The sequence below is a fragment of the Polychytrium aggregatum genome, assembly GCF_025602895.1.
Source record: "Polychytrium aggregatum strain JEL109 chromosome Unknown BJ171scaffold_11, whole genome shotgun sequence".
In the NCBI taxonomy this organism is placed as follows: Eukaryota; Fungi; Chytridiomycota; class Chytridiomycetes; order Polychytriales; genus Polychytrium; species Polychytrium aggregatum.
In genome coordinates, this window is record NW_026516213.1 from 40,591 (window position 1) to 55,447 (window position 14,857).

At 58.8% G+C, this 14,857-nt stretch overlaps 3 protein-coding genes and 1 non-coding gene across 4 annotated transcripts; 2 read left to right on the forward strand and 2 right to left on the reverse strand.

Moving 5' to 3' along the window:
* Positions 1-477: 477 nt before the first annotated feature.
* Positions 478-4,332, forward strand: BJ171DRAFT_440343 (uncharacterized protein). Its single transcript, XM_053108051.1, has 4 exons — positions 478-1,187; positions 1,368-2,045; positions 2,251-2,657; positions 2,815-4,332. The coding sequence occupies exons 1-4, from the start codon at positions 635-637 to the stop codon at positions 4,126-4,128; spliced, it is 2,952 nt and encodes a 983-aa protein (XP_052968352.1). The 5' UTR covers positions 478-634; the 3' UTR covers positions 4,129-4,332.
* On the reverse strand, positions 4,333-11,325 carry BJ171DRAFT_497151 (glycosyl hydrolases family 15-domain-containing protein). The gene is made up of 12 exons (XM_053110254.1): positions 11,206-11,325; positions 10,841-10,976; positions 10,401-10,521; positions 10,099-10,274; positions 9,981-9,990; positions 9,710-9,857; positions 9,224-9,474; positions 8,384-8,993; positions 6,862-8,177; positions 6,506-6,698; positions 5,493-6,387; positions 4,333-5,318 (listed from the first exon to the last, which is right to left on the reverse strand). Exons 1-12 carry the CDS (start codon positions 11,287-11,289, stop codon positions 4,783-4,785), a joined length of 4,476 nt encoding a protein of 1,491 aa, XP_052968353.1. The 5' UTR covers positions 11,290-11,325; the 3' UTR covers positions 4,333-4,782.
* Positions 11,326-11,874: 549 nt separating this feature from the next.
* Positions 11,875-11,945, forward strand: BJ171DRAFT_t87. The gene has a single exon. It is a non-coding gene; the product is annotated as a tRNA-Gly (tRNA).
* A 389-nt stretch (positions 11,946-12,334) lies between these two features.
* On the reverse strand, positions 12,335-14,694 carry BJ171DRAFT_497154 (uncharacterized protein). Its single transcript, XM_053110255.1, has 9 exons — positions 14,543-14,694; positions 14,246-14,369; positions 13,931-14,109; positions 13,732-13,796; positions 13,564-13,630; positions 13,344-13,450; positions 13,105-13,211; positions 12,815-12,967; positions 12,335-12,704 (listed from the first exon to the last, which is right to left on the reverse strand). Exons 1-9 carry the CDS (start codon positions 14,640-14,642, stop codon positions 12,347-12,349), a joined length of 1,260 nt encoding a protein of 419 aa, XP_052968354.1. The 5' UTR covers positions 14,643-14,694; the 3' UTR covers positions 12,335-12,346.
* Between the last annotated feature and the right edge of the window lie 163 nt (positions 14,695-14,857).

Consider the following 14,857-nt stretch of genomic DNA (forward strand, 5'->3'; position numbering starts at 1 on the left):
TGGAAAGAAAAGCCCAACCCCCTTGCTGGACACCCTGGTGTCGACGACAGCCAGGAGAGCAAGAGAGGAAAGACGGCCGGCGGCGACCACCCGAGCCCAACGTCAGTGTGCCGCAACAGCATCGGCCACAACCAAGCACTCTCCTCTTTCTCCTCGTTCTCGCTTTCTCCTCATCCCTCGCTTTCTCCTCATGCTTGGCGCGACAAACTCCATGATACCCCAACCGGGATCGATGTCATGCTGCCCGCTGATTGGCCAGAGCGGGCACCACAGTCTCTGTACTCATTGCAGGCTCTCTGTGGCAGTGTCCTCGCGCTGCCCGAAACGGAATCCGTGCTACCACAGGTTGCACCAGTCGCGCGTGCAACCTTCTGGGCAGCGCGGTCTCGGCATCGCTCTCGCCCGCCGAGAGGCCCTTCTCGCGCGCTCTCGGGTGGATGCGCTCTCGGTCTGGCTCTCGGGCTGTGCTGTTTCCCACTTCGTTTCCCACTTGGCTTCCCACGGCCCTTTCCCCCCTTCAATCGCCAACCTTTGGCTGTCGATCTTCAACCACCCCAGCCGCCGTCCTCCGCCTCGTCCCAAGGACTCCTCTGGTGCTCATTGGCCTCCTTTCTCCCCACCCCAATCTCCCCGGATGCCTGACGCCGACCTCAAGAGTGTTGCCGTCTCCTTTGGCGTTCAGGTTGCCGTTGCCGCCGGCATCCTGGCCGCCTTCAGCGTGCTCCGCCCAACTCAGAAGCGAGTTTACGAACCTCGTCTGGAGCTGTTGAAGGACCCGCAGCGACGGCCCGACCCCATCCACAGCCGCAACCCAACCTCGTGGATATCCCTTGCGCTTCGCACCGATGAACGCCGGCTTGTCCACAAAATCGGCCTTGATTCGGTCATGTTCCTGGCCTTCCTGCGCCTGTGCGGTCGCTTCTTTGCCATGTCAGCCATCGTCTCGGTTCCGCTCATGATCTTCAACTACTATGCCCCTCGCATCACTGGCCTTCCGGGCTTCAGCGTTGACGATACCATCTCCGGGAACATCACCACATCGGCCGCATCCAACTCGTCCAACCCACTCGACAAGATCCCCAACCCCCAGCTGGTCACGCTCTCGCTCCAGAACCTGAACCCAGATGCCCGCAACTGGTTCTGGCTCTATGTCGCTCTCGCCTACATTTACACCATTGTTGGCTTTTGTAAGTATCGCTGCGTCGATTGGCAGGGCAGGCCGGCAGGCCGACAGGCAGGTGCACGTCCATATGTTGGTCGGGCCGGCCATGTACTCGAGTGCCTCTCATCCGCTCCCTCCCACTTCCACCTCGCATCTCTTAACCTGGCCAAATGCGCTCGCTCTGACCCCGCGCCCATATTCTCAGACCTGATTTACACTACCTGGACCACGTACGTCGAGTTCCGCCGTGAGTGGTTCCAATCCGACCAATTCCGCAAGGCCGACAACCAACGAACCCTGCTTCTCACGAACGTGCCCGAAGCCCTGATAGCCGACGACGCTCTCATCGGATTCGTCAGCCGCCTCGGTCTCCAGCAAGCACCCAGGCAGGCCATTGTCGGGCGAAAGGTGGAAATCCTGCCCGATCTCGTCCTGGAACACCAGCGTCTGATGAGTCTGCTTGAAGTCGCTGTCTGTCGCAATCTGAAACTGGCCGAAGCCAACAAGCCGCCAAAGGATCCCTACCACTTCGAGGGCGGGCTCTTCAACATCGGCATCCTCGGCGGCCACCGCGTCAAGACCATCGAGTATTGCCAGAAGCGCCTGCAGGAGTTGGAGGAGGAAATCTACGAGATCCGCAGTCTCGGCGATACGGCCTTCAAGGAAGATGCGTCCGGCTTTATCCTCTTTGACACCGCCGTCGGCGCTCATTCGTGCGCCCGCCGGTACCGCGTCCCGGCCGCCATCACCGTCAGAACCGGCCTGGTCAATCCCCCGTCCCTGAAAGTGAGCCCTCACTTTGACGACATCATCTGGGAGAATATTGGTCTCAACGGGGTCGCCCGTCGCAGCCGTCAGCTCACTGCGATCGGCATCACGATCGGTAAGATCTGGCAATTTCTTGTCGAGACGAGGACGCATCCTTGGCAGCCACCACGCGCGCTCTCGAGGCTTTGGTCCTCGCTAGTCCCTCATCGCTTGTCCCTCATCGCTTGTCCCTCATCGCTTGTCCCTCATCGCTTGTCCCTCATCGCTGGCTCTCTTGGTGATGCCCTGGCTGAACCGGCTCTTGTCCTTCCTCATCGCAGCCCTTATCTTGCTCTGGACTGTGATTGTCGGATTTGTGAGCACCACAACCTCACTCGAGAGCCTCAGCCGCCGCTTCCCCGCCCTCAGCGACTATGTCGCCAGCCACGAGTGGGTCAACGTCTTCTTCAAGGCCTTTGTGGCGCCCGCCGTCCTCGTTGGTCTCAACATTGCGCTGCACTATGGCCTCGGCTTCCTGGCGTACTTCCAGGGCGTCAGCAGCAACACGGGCAAGCAAAAGTCGGTCCTCCACAAGTTCTTTGCCTTCCAGGTCTACCAGGTCGTGTTTCTGGTGGCCCTGAGCTCGCTCGTCACGGCGGTGACCAGCTTTGTCGGCGGCAGCGATGACGCGCTCTCGGCCTATACTTGGGAGACTGCCCTCAAGGCAGCGTCTATGGGATTCATCACGGTAAGCCATCTCCAGCCGGCAACAGCCGTGCCTCGCTCGCTGTCGACACAAGATACGGCAAGAAGTGGGCTGCCAGCGTGTCTCGCGCATGCACACCAAACTCACCGACTGTTCACCATCGGCCTCGGCCTCGGTCTCACTGTCCCTGTCCAACCAGAGCTCCACTTACTACATTGTCCTGATCGCCGCCGGCTTCCCAGGATACGCCACCGAAATCATTCAGGCCGCGCGCCTGATTATGGGCTACATCAAGCGCTTGACCCTCCGCAACACCCCTCGATCGGAAGAAGAGTTCAACAAGCTGCCGACTTTCAGCTGCACCTTTGTCTACAGCAACTTGCTCCTGGTCTTCCTGCTGGGATCGGCCTATTGCATCGTCGCCCCGCTGGCCACCATCTTTGCCTGGGTGCTCTTTTTCCTGGCCTATCTTGTCATGCGCTACCAGCTCACCTACGTCTACGAGACCCAGAACGAAACCGGTGGCACGTGGTGGCCCAAGGTCTTCAATCTTCTCAGCATATGCTTTGGTTTCTGGCAGCTCGTGACCTTCATCTGCTTTAGTTTCGTGACCAACGCCTCGACCCTGACCGACGGCGTGGCCATCACTCGGGCCCAGAACATCATGCTCGGCATCCTGCCCATCTTCACTGCACTCTTTTGGTTTGCCATCTGGAAATACGTTGCCCCACGTGCTGCCTTCGTCTCCGAGGACAACATGGTTCTCCAGGACTACCACCGACAGCAGACTGCCAACGAAGAGGGCGACATTGTCCTTTCGGACCGCGTCTTCAACCCCGCCCTCACCAAGCCCCTGTGGACCCTGACCCTATTCCCCCAGCATCAACAGCAAGCCTCGCAATATTACGAGCCCAGATACAAGGATCTGTACGACTACATCCGCAAGAAGAAGGGCGGCAAGGGATTCGAGAACACTCGCGAGGGCAAGATCGCCAAGGCCCGCCTGGTCAACCTGCCCCAGATCCCCGGCCATGGGCGCCACGGCTCCAACGGCCAGCCTCTGTCTCCTCAGCAGCAGCGTCGTCCCTCGAACAGCGCCGCCTCTCCTCGTGGTCTCCAGCAGTCTTCCTCCGTTAGTGGCCCTGGTGGCCCGCGACCCGTCCAGCACCAACGACAGCCTTCTAACGGCATCGCATCCAACCCAAGCCACGCTCCATCGCAACACTTGCGTCAGCCCTCCGGCAATACCGACGCCAGCTCTGGATTCGGCGTCCAGCAGCAGCGCCAGCCATCGTCGCAGTCCCGTCGACCCTCTGGCCCTCGCCCCCCGACCTCGGCGAATCCCCGCAGCCCCGGCGCTCACGAGCAGTACGAAATGAGCTCCCGGCGCGACGATGCCTCTCGACGGCAGCCCGCCCCGCCAACGCATGCCCGGTCCCCAAGCTCTGGCCGAAACCAGCCCGAGGATCCGCGCCTGGTCAGCCGCGCCGACAGCCGCAGCAACCTGATCTAGAGGCGACGCCGCTGCATCGCTCTGGCCCGATCTCGTTGATGCTCCCCTTTCTCAAGTCGTTTCATTGCCTGTGGCTGAAATCGTCTGCGAGATGACACCCTCTGGCCACCGCCCTTGTCGCATTCCCAGTCCAAACAGCCGCTGTAATTTTCCGTTCCAGTATCTACAATATAGTGCTCGGCTGAGCAAAGTGTCGTGCACGATATATATCCGTCTGCAGCGTCGCATCGCGGCAATCCCGAATCCGTAGGCAGTGTGGATGAAGCCGAGTAATATTTGCAGACACCGGGTGATTCTGGGCCGTGCTCCAGCCTCGATCCTCCATCGCTCTGGCCGGAAACTGCGGCACCTATCAGCTTAGCCCGCTCGCCGTCGCCGATATGGATGGCACTTGCACATGCTCAAGCAGTGATCGTGTTGAGCCATTGCTTGTTCACTCAACAGCACAGATATCAAACTGGTACTGCGCAAGCTAGTCAGGAAGAGAAAAGGAAGAAACACCCCACCACATCGACAGCGACTAAAGCCAAGCCAAGTGCTGCAGCTAATTCAAGGCCGGACTGCTTTCACCGCTTTGCGGCCATCGCTGTCGTATCGTGGTCCAGGCCGAATCGCCACGAACAAGGCGCCGCACCAAATCTCCACAGCTTGCGCTCAGTGCTCCGACGACCACTTGACATCAAAGAGCAAGCGCACGCAGCTCGTTGCCAGATAGGCCATGGTGCCGTCCTTGCCGTCTTGCGGGAGGTCAAAGAAGAGGCGGCGGGCCAGGCGCTCGTTGCGCTCAAAGGTGAGATCGGGCGAGATCTGCATTTTGGCGCCCTCCTTCATCTTCTCCAGCGGAGGCGAGGAGCGGCGTGGGGGCTGTCCGGGGGCGCCATTGCCCTTGGCCTCGCTGCTCTGAGCGATGGCGCTGGGGCGTGGGCAGTGGAGGTCGTTGCACTCTTGAATATCGTCGACGGCATCGGTGAACGCCGACATGGCCTCGAGATTGGGGCTCTTCTTGGCCCAATCTTGCCAGTAGTTTTGGATCGCTGCCCGAACTACCTTCATGAGGTCAAGGGCATCGGGCTTGATCTGGATCTCGGGATTGCGGTCGCCGATGCGGTGGATGACGGTGACGCACTCGACCGCAATTTGTCGTTCGGCAGGGTCCGGGATGTGGTCGAGCAGGGACTCGACTTGGAGGCCTGTGAGCAGACCAAACGAATCGGTGGAATAGACAGAGTTAACGGAGTAGCCACAGTGAATCGGCAGAGCAGATGGGTGAGCTTGTTGGTTCAGAGCCGCCAGTGTCCCGGCCCATTCCAGCTATGCGAGCATAGCTGTGCTTGTTGTAGCCGCCCACAAACAGGCAAACCCACCAAAGTTGAATTCCTCGGGCGTCTTCTCGCTGACGGTGGGGTCGCGTGGGAGGAACTCCTTGCCGATCAAGATGCCCTGACACTTGCTCAGCAGCCCCCACACTTTGGGATAGAAGCCAGGGGGCACGCGGTTGAGGGCCCCGTCGTTCTTTCTGCGCCGCAGCCACTTGCCGTTGCTGGGCATCATCATGGAGCTGAGATAAGACGTTGTAAAGTTCTGCGATCCGATCGAGTTCATGACCTTCTTGCGGCGGGCCACGAGATCATACACCTTGTTGAGCACTGCGACGGCACGGTTGTCGGCCTCTTGGTGGCTTTCGACCGCAGCACCCCTCTCGGGGCCCTTCTCTCCAATGAGGCAGTACGAGTCCCGGTAGCTGACGGTCCGGATCTGGGTTGCCCCGAGGGCTTCGCAAGCAACAATGGCAGCCTCGGTCAGGTTGCCTTGGCAGTCGTCGTTTGCCAACACAACGACGATCAGCCCAGGCTCCATAAACTCAACCATCTCCGCAAACTCATCCGACTCGGATGGCGAGATGTGGGTGTCAAAGTTGGCGGTTTCGAGAATCGTGCCGTCGAGCGGATCCAGCACAATGACGTTCAAGCCCCGGCCCAAAAGTCCAGGGATGCTCTGTTCCTGGCCGTCCAAGGTGATGCGGATGCGCGAAGAATGGCCCGCCGAGAATCCAGCACTCTCGGCAGTGATCGTCAAGAGGCTTGGGAGGGGCACGCCACTGGATGACAGCTTCAGATTGCTGGGGACACTGACTCGCGACGCCTGAACTTGGATGCTCTTGGAAACCGCCGAAGTTGGACCCTCGCGGACAATGCTGCCAGTTTGCTCGCAGGCGCTGAGCACCTGTCCCAGCAGCGACTTCATCTCGAAGGGGCTCAGCTGTGGTTCAATGCATATTGCGAGTGAGCAAGGTCGCAGGGCAGTCGGCGATGCATTCCTCACGGCCGACACCACAGCGTCCCAAGTCGTATGATCCATCGTGTGTATGTATGCTCACCTGCATGAGATGCTCCACGGCCATCTCTTCGTCACATCCCTTCATGCGCGAGATTTCCTCGCGAAGGGCGATGATGACGTAGTGCACGCGAATGCGCATGATTCCTTCAAACAGCGACGGCTGGCTTCGAATGAACGAGCCCAGGTACGTCAGGACCTCCTGGACAAGAGGCGCCTCGCGGACATCGCTCGCGCTGCCAATGCGAATCCGTGGACATCAGTGTTAGCATGCTGAAAGATTTGGCATGGACGATGGCATTGGAATGCGTTGCGCGCGCCCGCATTCGGGTGCTGACTTGCATCGCCAGTGCTGGATTCATCAGATGTTGGGTCGAGCCGAATGCCACCATTGCTTACCAGTTCTTGTAGATCACTTCAGAGAGGATGATCGGGCTTTGCGGATTGGCAATCGGGTGCTCATTCGGGCCGAAGCCAACGGTCACGGGCCGCTGGCGAATGAGCAAATCGGCCACATTGACTGTCAGCGAGTTGACTGTCTTATTCAGCAAGCCGGCCGCTTGGCGGACAATGCTCCACTGCTTCATGTGCATGGCCTTTTGGTAGACCTCCTCGATGAGCGAGCGCACGGTGCCCAGGTCCTCAAGAACATGGTCGCTCCCTTTGCATGAATGCAGGTAGTGCAGCAAATCAATCTGGTCGTAGAGGTTGGCCGAGTTTCGAAGCAGCTTGACCGAGTTGTCAAACTGCGAAGGATCGCCCAGGGTCAGGGTCAGCAAGTCGCTGGAGATGCCATCAACGGCGGCATCCTGCGGCGCAGTAGCTTGACCAGAGTCCGTCTGCGCAATAGGATTGGCGACAGCTGGTTCACCATCGCCCGTGCTCGGAGTCTCGACCAGGGACGATGCCGGCGGGGCGGCACAGGCCAGCCCCATCTCAAGCTTGGTGGGAGAATTGTAGACTGGGTCGCGGAGCTTGAACGACTCGGGCGCACCGGACTCGTCGTACAACATATGCAGGGGCTCCTCTCGGTAGAAGGGTGAGGTGAGCGGCGACTTTGTCGGGAAGCTGGACGGGTGAAACTCGCCGCTGTGTCGGCGCACGCTTCTTCTTCCCGGAGACTTTGTGTGCCAGTTCTCGACGCTGCTCTGGTGAGTTGCCTGTTCCGAGAGAGGGAGTCGGCGGATGTCGCTCTGGGGATGGGGCTTGCCGCAGAGGATGTGGTGCCATTTGCTGTCGTAGGTGCTGTTGTCGCCCTTGAGAAAGTCCAACGACTCAATCCGAGCCGTGTTGATCATCTCTGAGAGCGGGCCCAGGCGGGTCCGGACGCCAGCACACGAGCCAGAGCGCAGCGACATCATAAAGTTCAAGAGATTGCGCTTATCGTGACGGCCTCCGACGCGCCAGTGGCCATGATTGCCCGGCGGGGCTCCAGAACGGATGCCGCTGATCTCGGAAGGCGTCGGGCCCAAATTGCCAAGCATCTCGTGCGTGAGCATCACCACCATGGTCGGGCGCCCTGCCCCCCACCAGTTGTTCTGGACAAACTTGAGCTCCTGTTCAAAGACGCTGATCAGGTAGTTGTAGTCGCTGACGAGGTAGAATTCTTCTCGATCCATGAAATGGGGGAGGAAGGCGTATATGCGCCCTTGGCAGCGATAGAGCTTGGAGGTGCTGAGGGAGCCCATGGGTCGCTTTGGGCGTCCGCTGAGTTGCTATAGAAGCGCAAATCGCAGTCAGTGCTAGGACCGGCTGCAAGGCTCTCCATGATGATAAGCCCCAGGCACTTTGGGTATCAAACCACAGCTTCAGCATCTCAACACGGTGGCTTCTGCCACTTTCTGATCAGCAACTGAAACCTCGACCAAAGTCATGCGTTGGAACGAGCACCATGCCAACCCACTCGATCACAGTCACTCACCAGCTTGGAGTTCTCGCCCAGAGCAGTGAATGCATCTCGAAGGGCTGACGGAGGCGAGATGACGATGGGAGCGCACGATTCAACCGTTTGGGTCTCCAGACCATAAGTTGAAAGCGTCGCCTGAAGCTCGAGCGTCTCGGCAATCAGCACCACCTGCACGACGACATCAGACTTGTTCTTGGATCGGCTCGGGAGGAATCGGCGGCCCAGCGGATCCAGCTCAGCGGGTGAAAGCAAATTCTCATGAATCAGCTCTCCCAGGATATAGAGGCTCTGTGCCCAGACGAGAGGCAGGTTCTCGTTGGGTACGCGTTCTTGAGAGCCGGGCTCGTTCTTTTCGGCATCCACGGCCTCCTTCGGAACAATGTAGAGTTCCGGGACGAGGAGCATGCGCGGGCGGCGCTGGTATGGTGACCCTGGCGTTTCGCCGGGAGAAAAGGTCTCCAAAGTCGAGCTGTCGACCAGAAGGGGCTGGAGCAAACGGCGGTACTCCTCGACGGCGGCTTGGTCCTCGCGGAACTGGGCATCCAGAATCAGATAGGTGAAGAACAGCGGCCATTCGCATTCGATGTTTTCAAATATCTTGAGCTCATGGGGATCGTAATGGAGTCTGTCAGAGCCAAAGGAAAGACACGATTGTTTAGAGACTCAGAATAGCGCATCGCTAATGGGGGCTTCTATCGCAGGTACAGGTATCACCGAGCATAGCACATCGACCGTGCAGTGCCGAATTGCTTCACCCAGTCCGGAAGGCCTCTCCTGCCTGCGTTGAGCTCCATGTCAAGGACAGTCATTCAGAGCAGAGAGGGCGCACTGTCGTGTTTCTCTGCCGGCACATACCGAGTCTTGTCTTCAAGAACGGTCTGGTGGCCATCTCTCAAGAAGCGCTTCAAACCATAGCGGCCCTGGAGCTTCTTGACGATTTCGCTGCGAGTGTGGTCGACCAGCTTTTGGTCGGCGACGGCAAAGGCAGGGAAAGAGATAACCGAGAGGATTGCAGCATCGATCTCCTTCGAGTTGGATTCTCGCGGCAGCGCCGAACAGAGCGTCGTGTAGTTACGCGTGAACTCATCCGGGAGCGAGTGGATAACCTGGAGAGCGCAAGCGGGAGTCAAACGGCGCAGCGTCCAAAGTATCAATCAATGTTGTCCGTTGTAAAGCGGATGTAAGCGAGGATCCGGCTGTTTATCAGCACACAGTCCAGACTGTGTCTCATTGCGATGATAGACAGCAAGAGGAACAAGACGGTAGGGACAATTCCAGTAAAACAGCAAGCTGTCAGCCGTCAGCGCCACCAGCAGCAAGAAACATCAGGCTCTACCGTACCGAAGCAGGCCCACCGCGCGAGCCAAACAGGTTGAGATTATTGATGGCCTGGAGAGCAGCGACAGCCATTCCGATACTGGAGGAGTTGAGCTCGGGTGTGCCGTGGTTGATTTTGTTGCCGCGTTCCCAGATTCCATAGTCTGGGGTTCTGCAGATAGAGCCCATAAGCAGTTGTTAGATGCAGCCACTTGGCTCGAAACGACCGGCACAGATGGATGATCTGTCGATAGACACACGCTGCTGGTCCGATAATCGATGCAGAATGGATCACCTGTATGCTCCTGAGAAAGTACAAGAACCAACGCAGTCAGGGCACCATCAATTGTTAGATCACGCATGTTACAGTCCGCTATGCCTCCGGTAGACATACAAGCTAGGATAATACTCACGCTCGATATAGAAGGCCAGGTTCTGCACAAAATGAACCTCATCCATGGTAAATATGATCTGCAGACCGCTCGCCGTCATCTGGGCGAGGGAGAGAAGGAAAATGCTGGTGGCGTCGATCTGCAAATGGCCCCATTCGTGGTCGCCGACGACGGTGTCGCCTGTGGCGGTGTTGTATCTGCAACAAAACAGATTCCACCAGGACGAGCAGTGCAGATACCGGTTAGTTCCATCGCGCAGCACCAGCATCGACTGCAACCAGCCTACGATTTGACGGCACACTCCTGCTGCCGAGTCAACGTACTTGGCATGGAGAGCGTCATTGACCGACTGAGTATTCTTGAAGAGCTCGACCTTGTGTGCCTGGCGGATCATGGCATACAGGAGACCACGCATGCACTTGATGGTGGCGTGCTCAAGTTGGTCTGTGCCGAACAGGGTGCAGACAGCAGCGGACGGAGGATGATCGTTAGCGGGAGTTCTGCGATCCAAGGCTGCATCCGCAACAAAGCCGCGGCCAGAGATCACAATCGGCCAATGTCGGGTGCAGACGACGGCGCCCATCCACGATGAGTCGCTGTGCTCATTGCAGCTCGCGGCCCAAGCAGAATAGCGTGGCCCACAAAATCTGTGGTGCCGAGGCCGTCATTGTGACTAAAGCCAACGTCGTCAAACCGGTGCCCTGCAGCTGCGAGACAGGGCCATTCGGCTCCAGAGTGAAAACGAAAATGATCCAGCACGTACATGCACGGCCCTGGTCGTCATCGATGCGGCGATAAGCCAGCGCGAGACCCCACACGGCGTAGATCGAGTAGACGTTATCTCTGACCCAGGCATCGCGATAATCGCCATGGGTGGTTATGGCCACAGAGGCCGGGATCTGGTGTGGGAATGATGCGCCAGCGGCAGAGATCGGGGAATCAGCCGACGGCATCGTATATGAGCTCTCATTGTATCATGGAAGCAGAGCAGCCAACCAATCTGGGACCATTCTGCGAGGCTATGATGTCGGTCGATGGTGCAGGACTATGCTGAAGAGCCGAAGCAGGGACATGCAGGCGGAATCGGCGGCCGAGGGGGCCGTGGAACTGGTCAGGGAGCTCACATACCAGGCCGGTCGCAGCATTCTGTTTCGACAGAATGATGCTGCTGACGACTTGATAAAAGAACTCCAAGCGCTCGCTGGTGGGCATGGTTCGGCGAGGACTTGCTGAGGATGAATGCTCGGCGGGAGCAAGGACAGAAACCTCGAGCAGGCGCGGGGGTGCGTTTTATAACCAGACGAGGCGAAGGGTCTCTGGAAGGGTGAGGGGGATGCGGACCGAGCCGGAACGACGTGGTGTTTGCCGGGGTGCGATTGGGTCGACCAACCAGGGGGGGGGGAACCGACCGGCGATACGGGTCGATATGGGTGGATCTGTGCGGACGACAAGGAAAAAAAATAACTTGCAACTGAGCCGACGCAGGTCTCTGGCAAGGACGCAGCCGCCAACCACCTGGCATGGATGGATCTGCAACCGAGGCGGGACGGCAGTGGCGCTGGCTGGGATCCAGCCCGCCTTGCGCTCGATCCGCGAGCTCCGGCCGAGCGGCTGTGGGATGCACCAGTCGTCCGGTGGCTGTCCCGCTGCTCAGGCGAAGGAGGGATTTTGGCGCTCAGACAGCTCGTCTGCCCCGGGATCTTGTCTATCGGTTGAGGATGATCGAGTTTGCCTGGAAAGTCGCTGTGGCGACAGACTAGAGAGGACGTATAGTGTAAACGGGATATTTCGCCCATCGCATGGTTGGTCCAGTGGTAGAATTGCCGCCTGCCACGCGGCAGACCCGGGTTCGATTCCCGGACCATGCACTTTTTGCCACTTCCGTGCTGTCGTCTCAATCTCCTCCCGCTCTGCCCAGTGTCTCTGTCCCGCGCTGGAGAGTTGTTTCGGATCCACGCAAACGAGCACGTCATGTCGCTGGACATGGCGTCTGAGCCCGTGGCTGCCCCCAAATGCAATTTCGCACCAATCGCCCGCCATGCTGCAGTCGGGGTCTCCGCCGGCTGAACCTGCTGGATGCCCCAATTGCCTTCGACACACTGTCTGCGGTGGCGCCTAAACCATTCTGCTCTCCCACCCGCATCGGTGGGTTCGGGGCATGTCTGTGGGCAGCCTCGAGCCTCTCCGTCTCGGAAGGTTGCGGGGCCAGCCACAAATCGGACACCGTTCGCTGCCATGGGGCATGACTGGCGCGTGCTTTCATGGAGATTCAGCCCCGAGCCGAGATTGTATTCCGCAACGCCAGCAGCATCTCGAGATGCTCGCCGAGCAATTCCTCAACGCACCATGAGCCATAATCAAACGCCGCTCTTTCCAGACGCGCAGCAGCTATCGCTCGGCATTCATCGACGTTCAGCCGATAGTGGTCCTCCAGTCGGTCGATGATTTGGAGCAGCGTCTCATGGGCAGCGGCCTCGTTCTCTGGCGAGACCGTCGAACGCTCCCCGCGCTGCACCTGGTACCATCGCCGAAGCACATCCTTAAAGTCTCGAGCCGTCGTCGACACACGCAGCCGGAGGGCCATCATCAGACGGTACGACGCCTCGGAGGCGTGCAGGGTGTAGTCCCTGCAGGTATTCCAGATCCATGACATTGTCGATCAGCCCCGATCGAGTCGCAACTCCAACACCAGCAGCCATCCATCCACACCCAGAGCCCAGCCATCGAGACCACGTACCCTTTCAGTCCCTCTTGCTCGAGGATCCGAAGTACATTGCTGCGAAAGTCTGGTCTCTCGCCTGGGAGCGCAATGTTGTCGAATTCTCGATCGACACAGATGTGGTTGTACGGATTGTTCTTCAATATAAATCCATATTCGGCCAGGAGGAAGCTAAGGGGCAATGTCCGAGAATCGAATCGTCAGTCGAGGCCCTGGACAAACTCGGCATTTCTGAAGATGAATGCTATTGGGACGCGGATGCTTCGGGAATCCGTCGCCGCACCCCTGATAGCTCGAGTCCACGATACCTGTTGTCGTGCGGACCGTAAGAAATGAAGACCTCGGTGCCTCGCCGGTAGGGTCGGCGGGTGGTGATCTTGAACGATCTCGTTGTCGGATCAAAGCCCGTCTCGACCTGCACACGACACCAGGCAGGTATCAGCACCGGCGAAAGCTGTCACCTCCAGTATGTATCTCCATCGCTTGATCTTGTCAAGGCACTCGACCCAACCCATCAGAGATGACCAAATCCGCAACGCATCGATACCTGAGCCTCGAGCGAGTGATTCAAGAAATCCAGCATCGGAGCCAGAGCGATTGTGCAGTCCATGGTTTTGTTCTTGGTGCTCTCGAGCGTGATGCATCTGGTACTGACTTTTGGTCCCAAGCAGCAGCTTCAGCATCGGCCTCGTTTGCGTGCTTCGACGTTGAAATCGCATCGAGCGAGGTCCCTCGAACCAGCGACGCCCGGCCGTCTCGGCACTAACCTGCCAGCCATGCCCATTCAAAAAGCCGCTCATCCATCGAGGCATATTCCGAGGCTCGATCTATGTTCTTTGCGGCGAATCAGGGGCGTTAGAGCGATTCGAATGGGAATGGTTTGCACAGAGCGACAGCTGCAAGGCATGGGCGGTCTCGCCGTGTGAGACGATCACCTTCAGAAAGTCCCAACCCGCAGTCCAGTCTTGCTTGAGCTTGTGCCTCTGTTCCTTGATCTTGTCTTTTGGTTCGATCGTGGTGGCATCAGCGTGGCCGTATCGTCTCCATCCAGGCGACGAGCAGGTGTGGCTATTATCGATCCGCTCAGCCAACCAGTCCCATCCCATGCGAGACACTCGATCTTTCCGACCGCACCTTGCAAGTCGCTCGGCAAGAGTCGAGCCAGCTCCTCGGGCAGCTGAGAGGCTACAGAGTCAAACTCGGTTGGAAGCATTGCGACATAGGGTGCCCACTTTGCCTCTGGAAACAGGCGCTGAGAGACCAAGAAGAGGGTGAGAGCCTGGTGCTCAGAGAGGGGCCATTCCTGATCCGCTCTGCCAATTGGAGTGCAGTTCGAGGGCAAGCCATAGGATTAGATCGGGATACTCTCAATCATCCGTGTCGCTTGTGCGCTGTCACAAAGTACGAGAGACTCGACCAGCAGCGCATTCGAGTCTGTGCAGTCTATACCTGATTCCCTCTCTGGCCAAAGAATCCAGAAATACACTCCGGGTGATCAGGACCGACTCGGGGATATCGACGATGGCTTCGCCAGCCTCAATGTCCCGGGTGGCCATCAGCCCCCGTCCGGAATCTGCCGTTCGCAGGAACCCGCCGGGTCCGTGTCGAATATACAGCCGGTTAGTTGCAGCTCGAGACACTGCGGGCACCCATTGCTCGCCAGTGACATTTGGTTCGCGAGCATATGCTGCCGCGGATGCCCTCGAGCCTTCACCGTCGTTGTATTCTGTCGCTGGCCAGACGCACCTGCAAAGTCGGCAAGGACCAGCTTTGCCTTGGGCACGCGGCGGCTCTTGAGCCACCGCAGGAACCCCAGCCAGCGCTCACTCTTGACAACGATCGCCATCGGGCTCTGGATGTGGCCGATCCAGGGTGCTGTCGAGTTCCCAGTGCCCGATTCTCAGAACGGACCAAAGCCAGGGCGGCTGGTGTACTGCGCACCAATCAGCGGGCGGCGCTCGGACCTGGATCGAGCCGAGACGCCGCTGCGACCGAGAAGCCAGCGAGGCGGCTGCTGTGTGGTCCGCGGTGCTCCTCGGTCGCAGCGGCGTCTCGCTGCCG

What these genes read in the sequence shown, in the direction of transcription:
- BJ171DRAFT_440343 (XM_053108051.1), top strand. Translation starts at nt 635, where the DNA reads ATGCCTGACGCCGACCTCAAGAGTGTTGCCGTCTCCTTTGGCGTTCAG. An exon ending in TTACACCATTGTTGGCTTTT is followed by an intron (nt 1,188 to 1,367) that starts GTAAGTATCGCT and finishes CCATATTCTCAG; the next exon opens with ACCTGATTTACACTACCTGG. An exon ending in CGTCTATGGGATTCATCACG is followed by an intron (nt 2,658 to 2,814) that starts GTAAGCCATCTC and finishes CTGTCCAACCAG; the next exon opens with AGCTCCACTTACTACATTGT.
- BJ171DRAFT_497151 (XM_053110254.1), bottom strand. Translation starts at nt 11,289, where the DNA reads ATGCCCACCAGCGAGCGCTTGGAGTTCTTTTATCAAGTCGTCAGCAGC. An exon ending in TGACGACCAGGGCCGTGCAT is followed by an intron (nt 10,522 to 10,840) that starts GTACGTGCTGGA and finishes TGTTCGGCACAG; the next exon opens with ACCAACTTGAGCACGCCACC. An exon ending in GTTCTTGAAGACAAGACTCG is followed by an intron (nt 8,994 to 9,223) that starts GTATGTGCCGGC and finishes TGGCTCTGACAG; the next exon opens with ACTCCATTACGATCCCCATG.
- BJ171DRAFT_497154 (XM_053110255.1), bottom strand. Translation starts at nt 14,642, where the DNA reads ATGGCGATCGTTGTCAAGAGTGAGCGCTGGCTGGGGTTCCTGCGGTGG. An exon ending in CTTGCCGAGCGACTTGCAAG is followed by an intron (nt 13,797 to 13,930) that starts GTGCGGTCGGAA and finishes TCGAACCAAAAG; the next exon opens with ACAAGATCAAGGAACAGAGG. An exon ending in TACGGTCCGCACGACAACAG is followed by an intron (nt 12,968 to 13,104) that starts GTATCGTGGACT and finishes ATTGCCCCTTAG; the next exon opens with CTTCCTCCTGGCCGAATATG.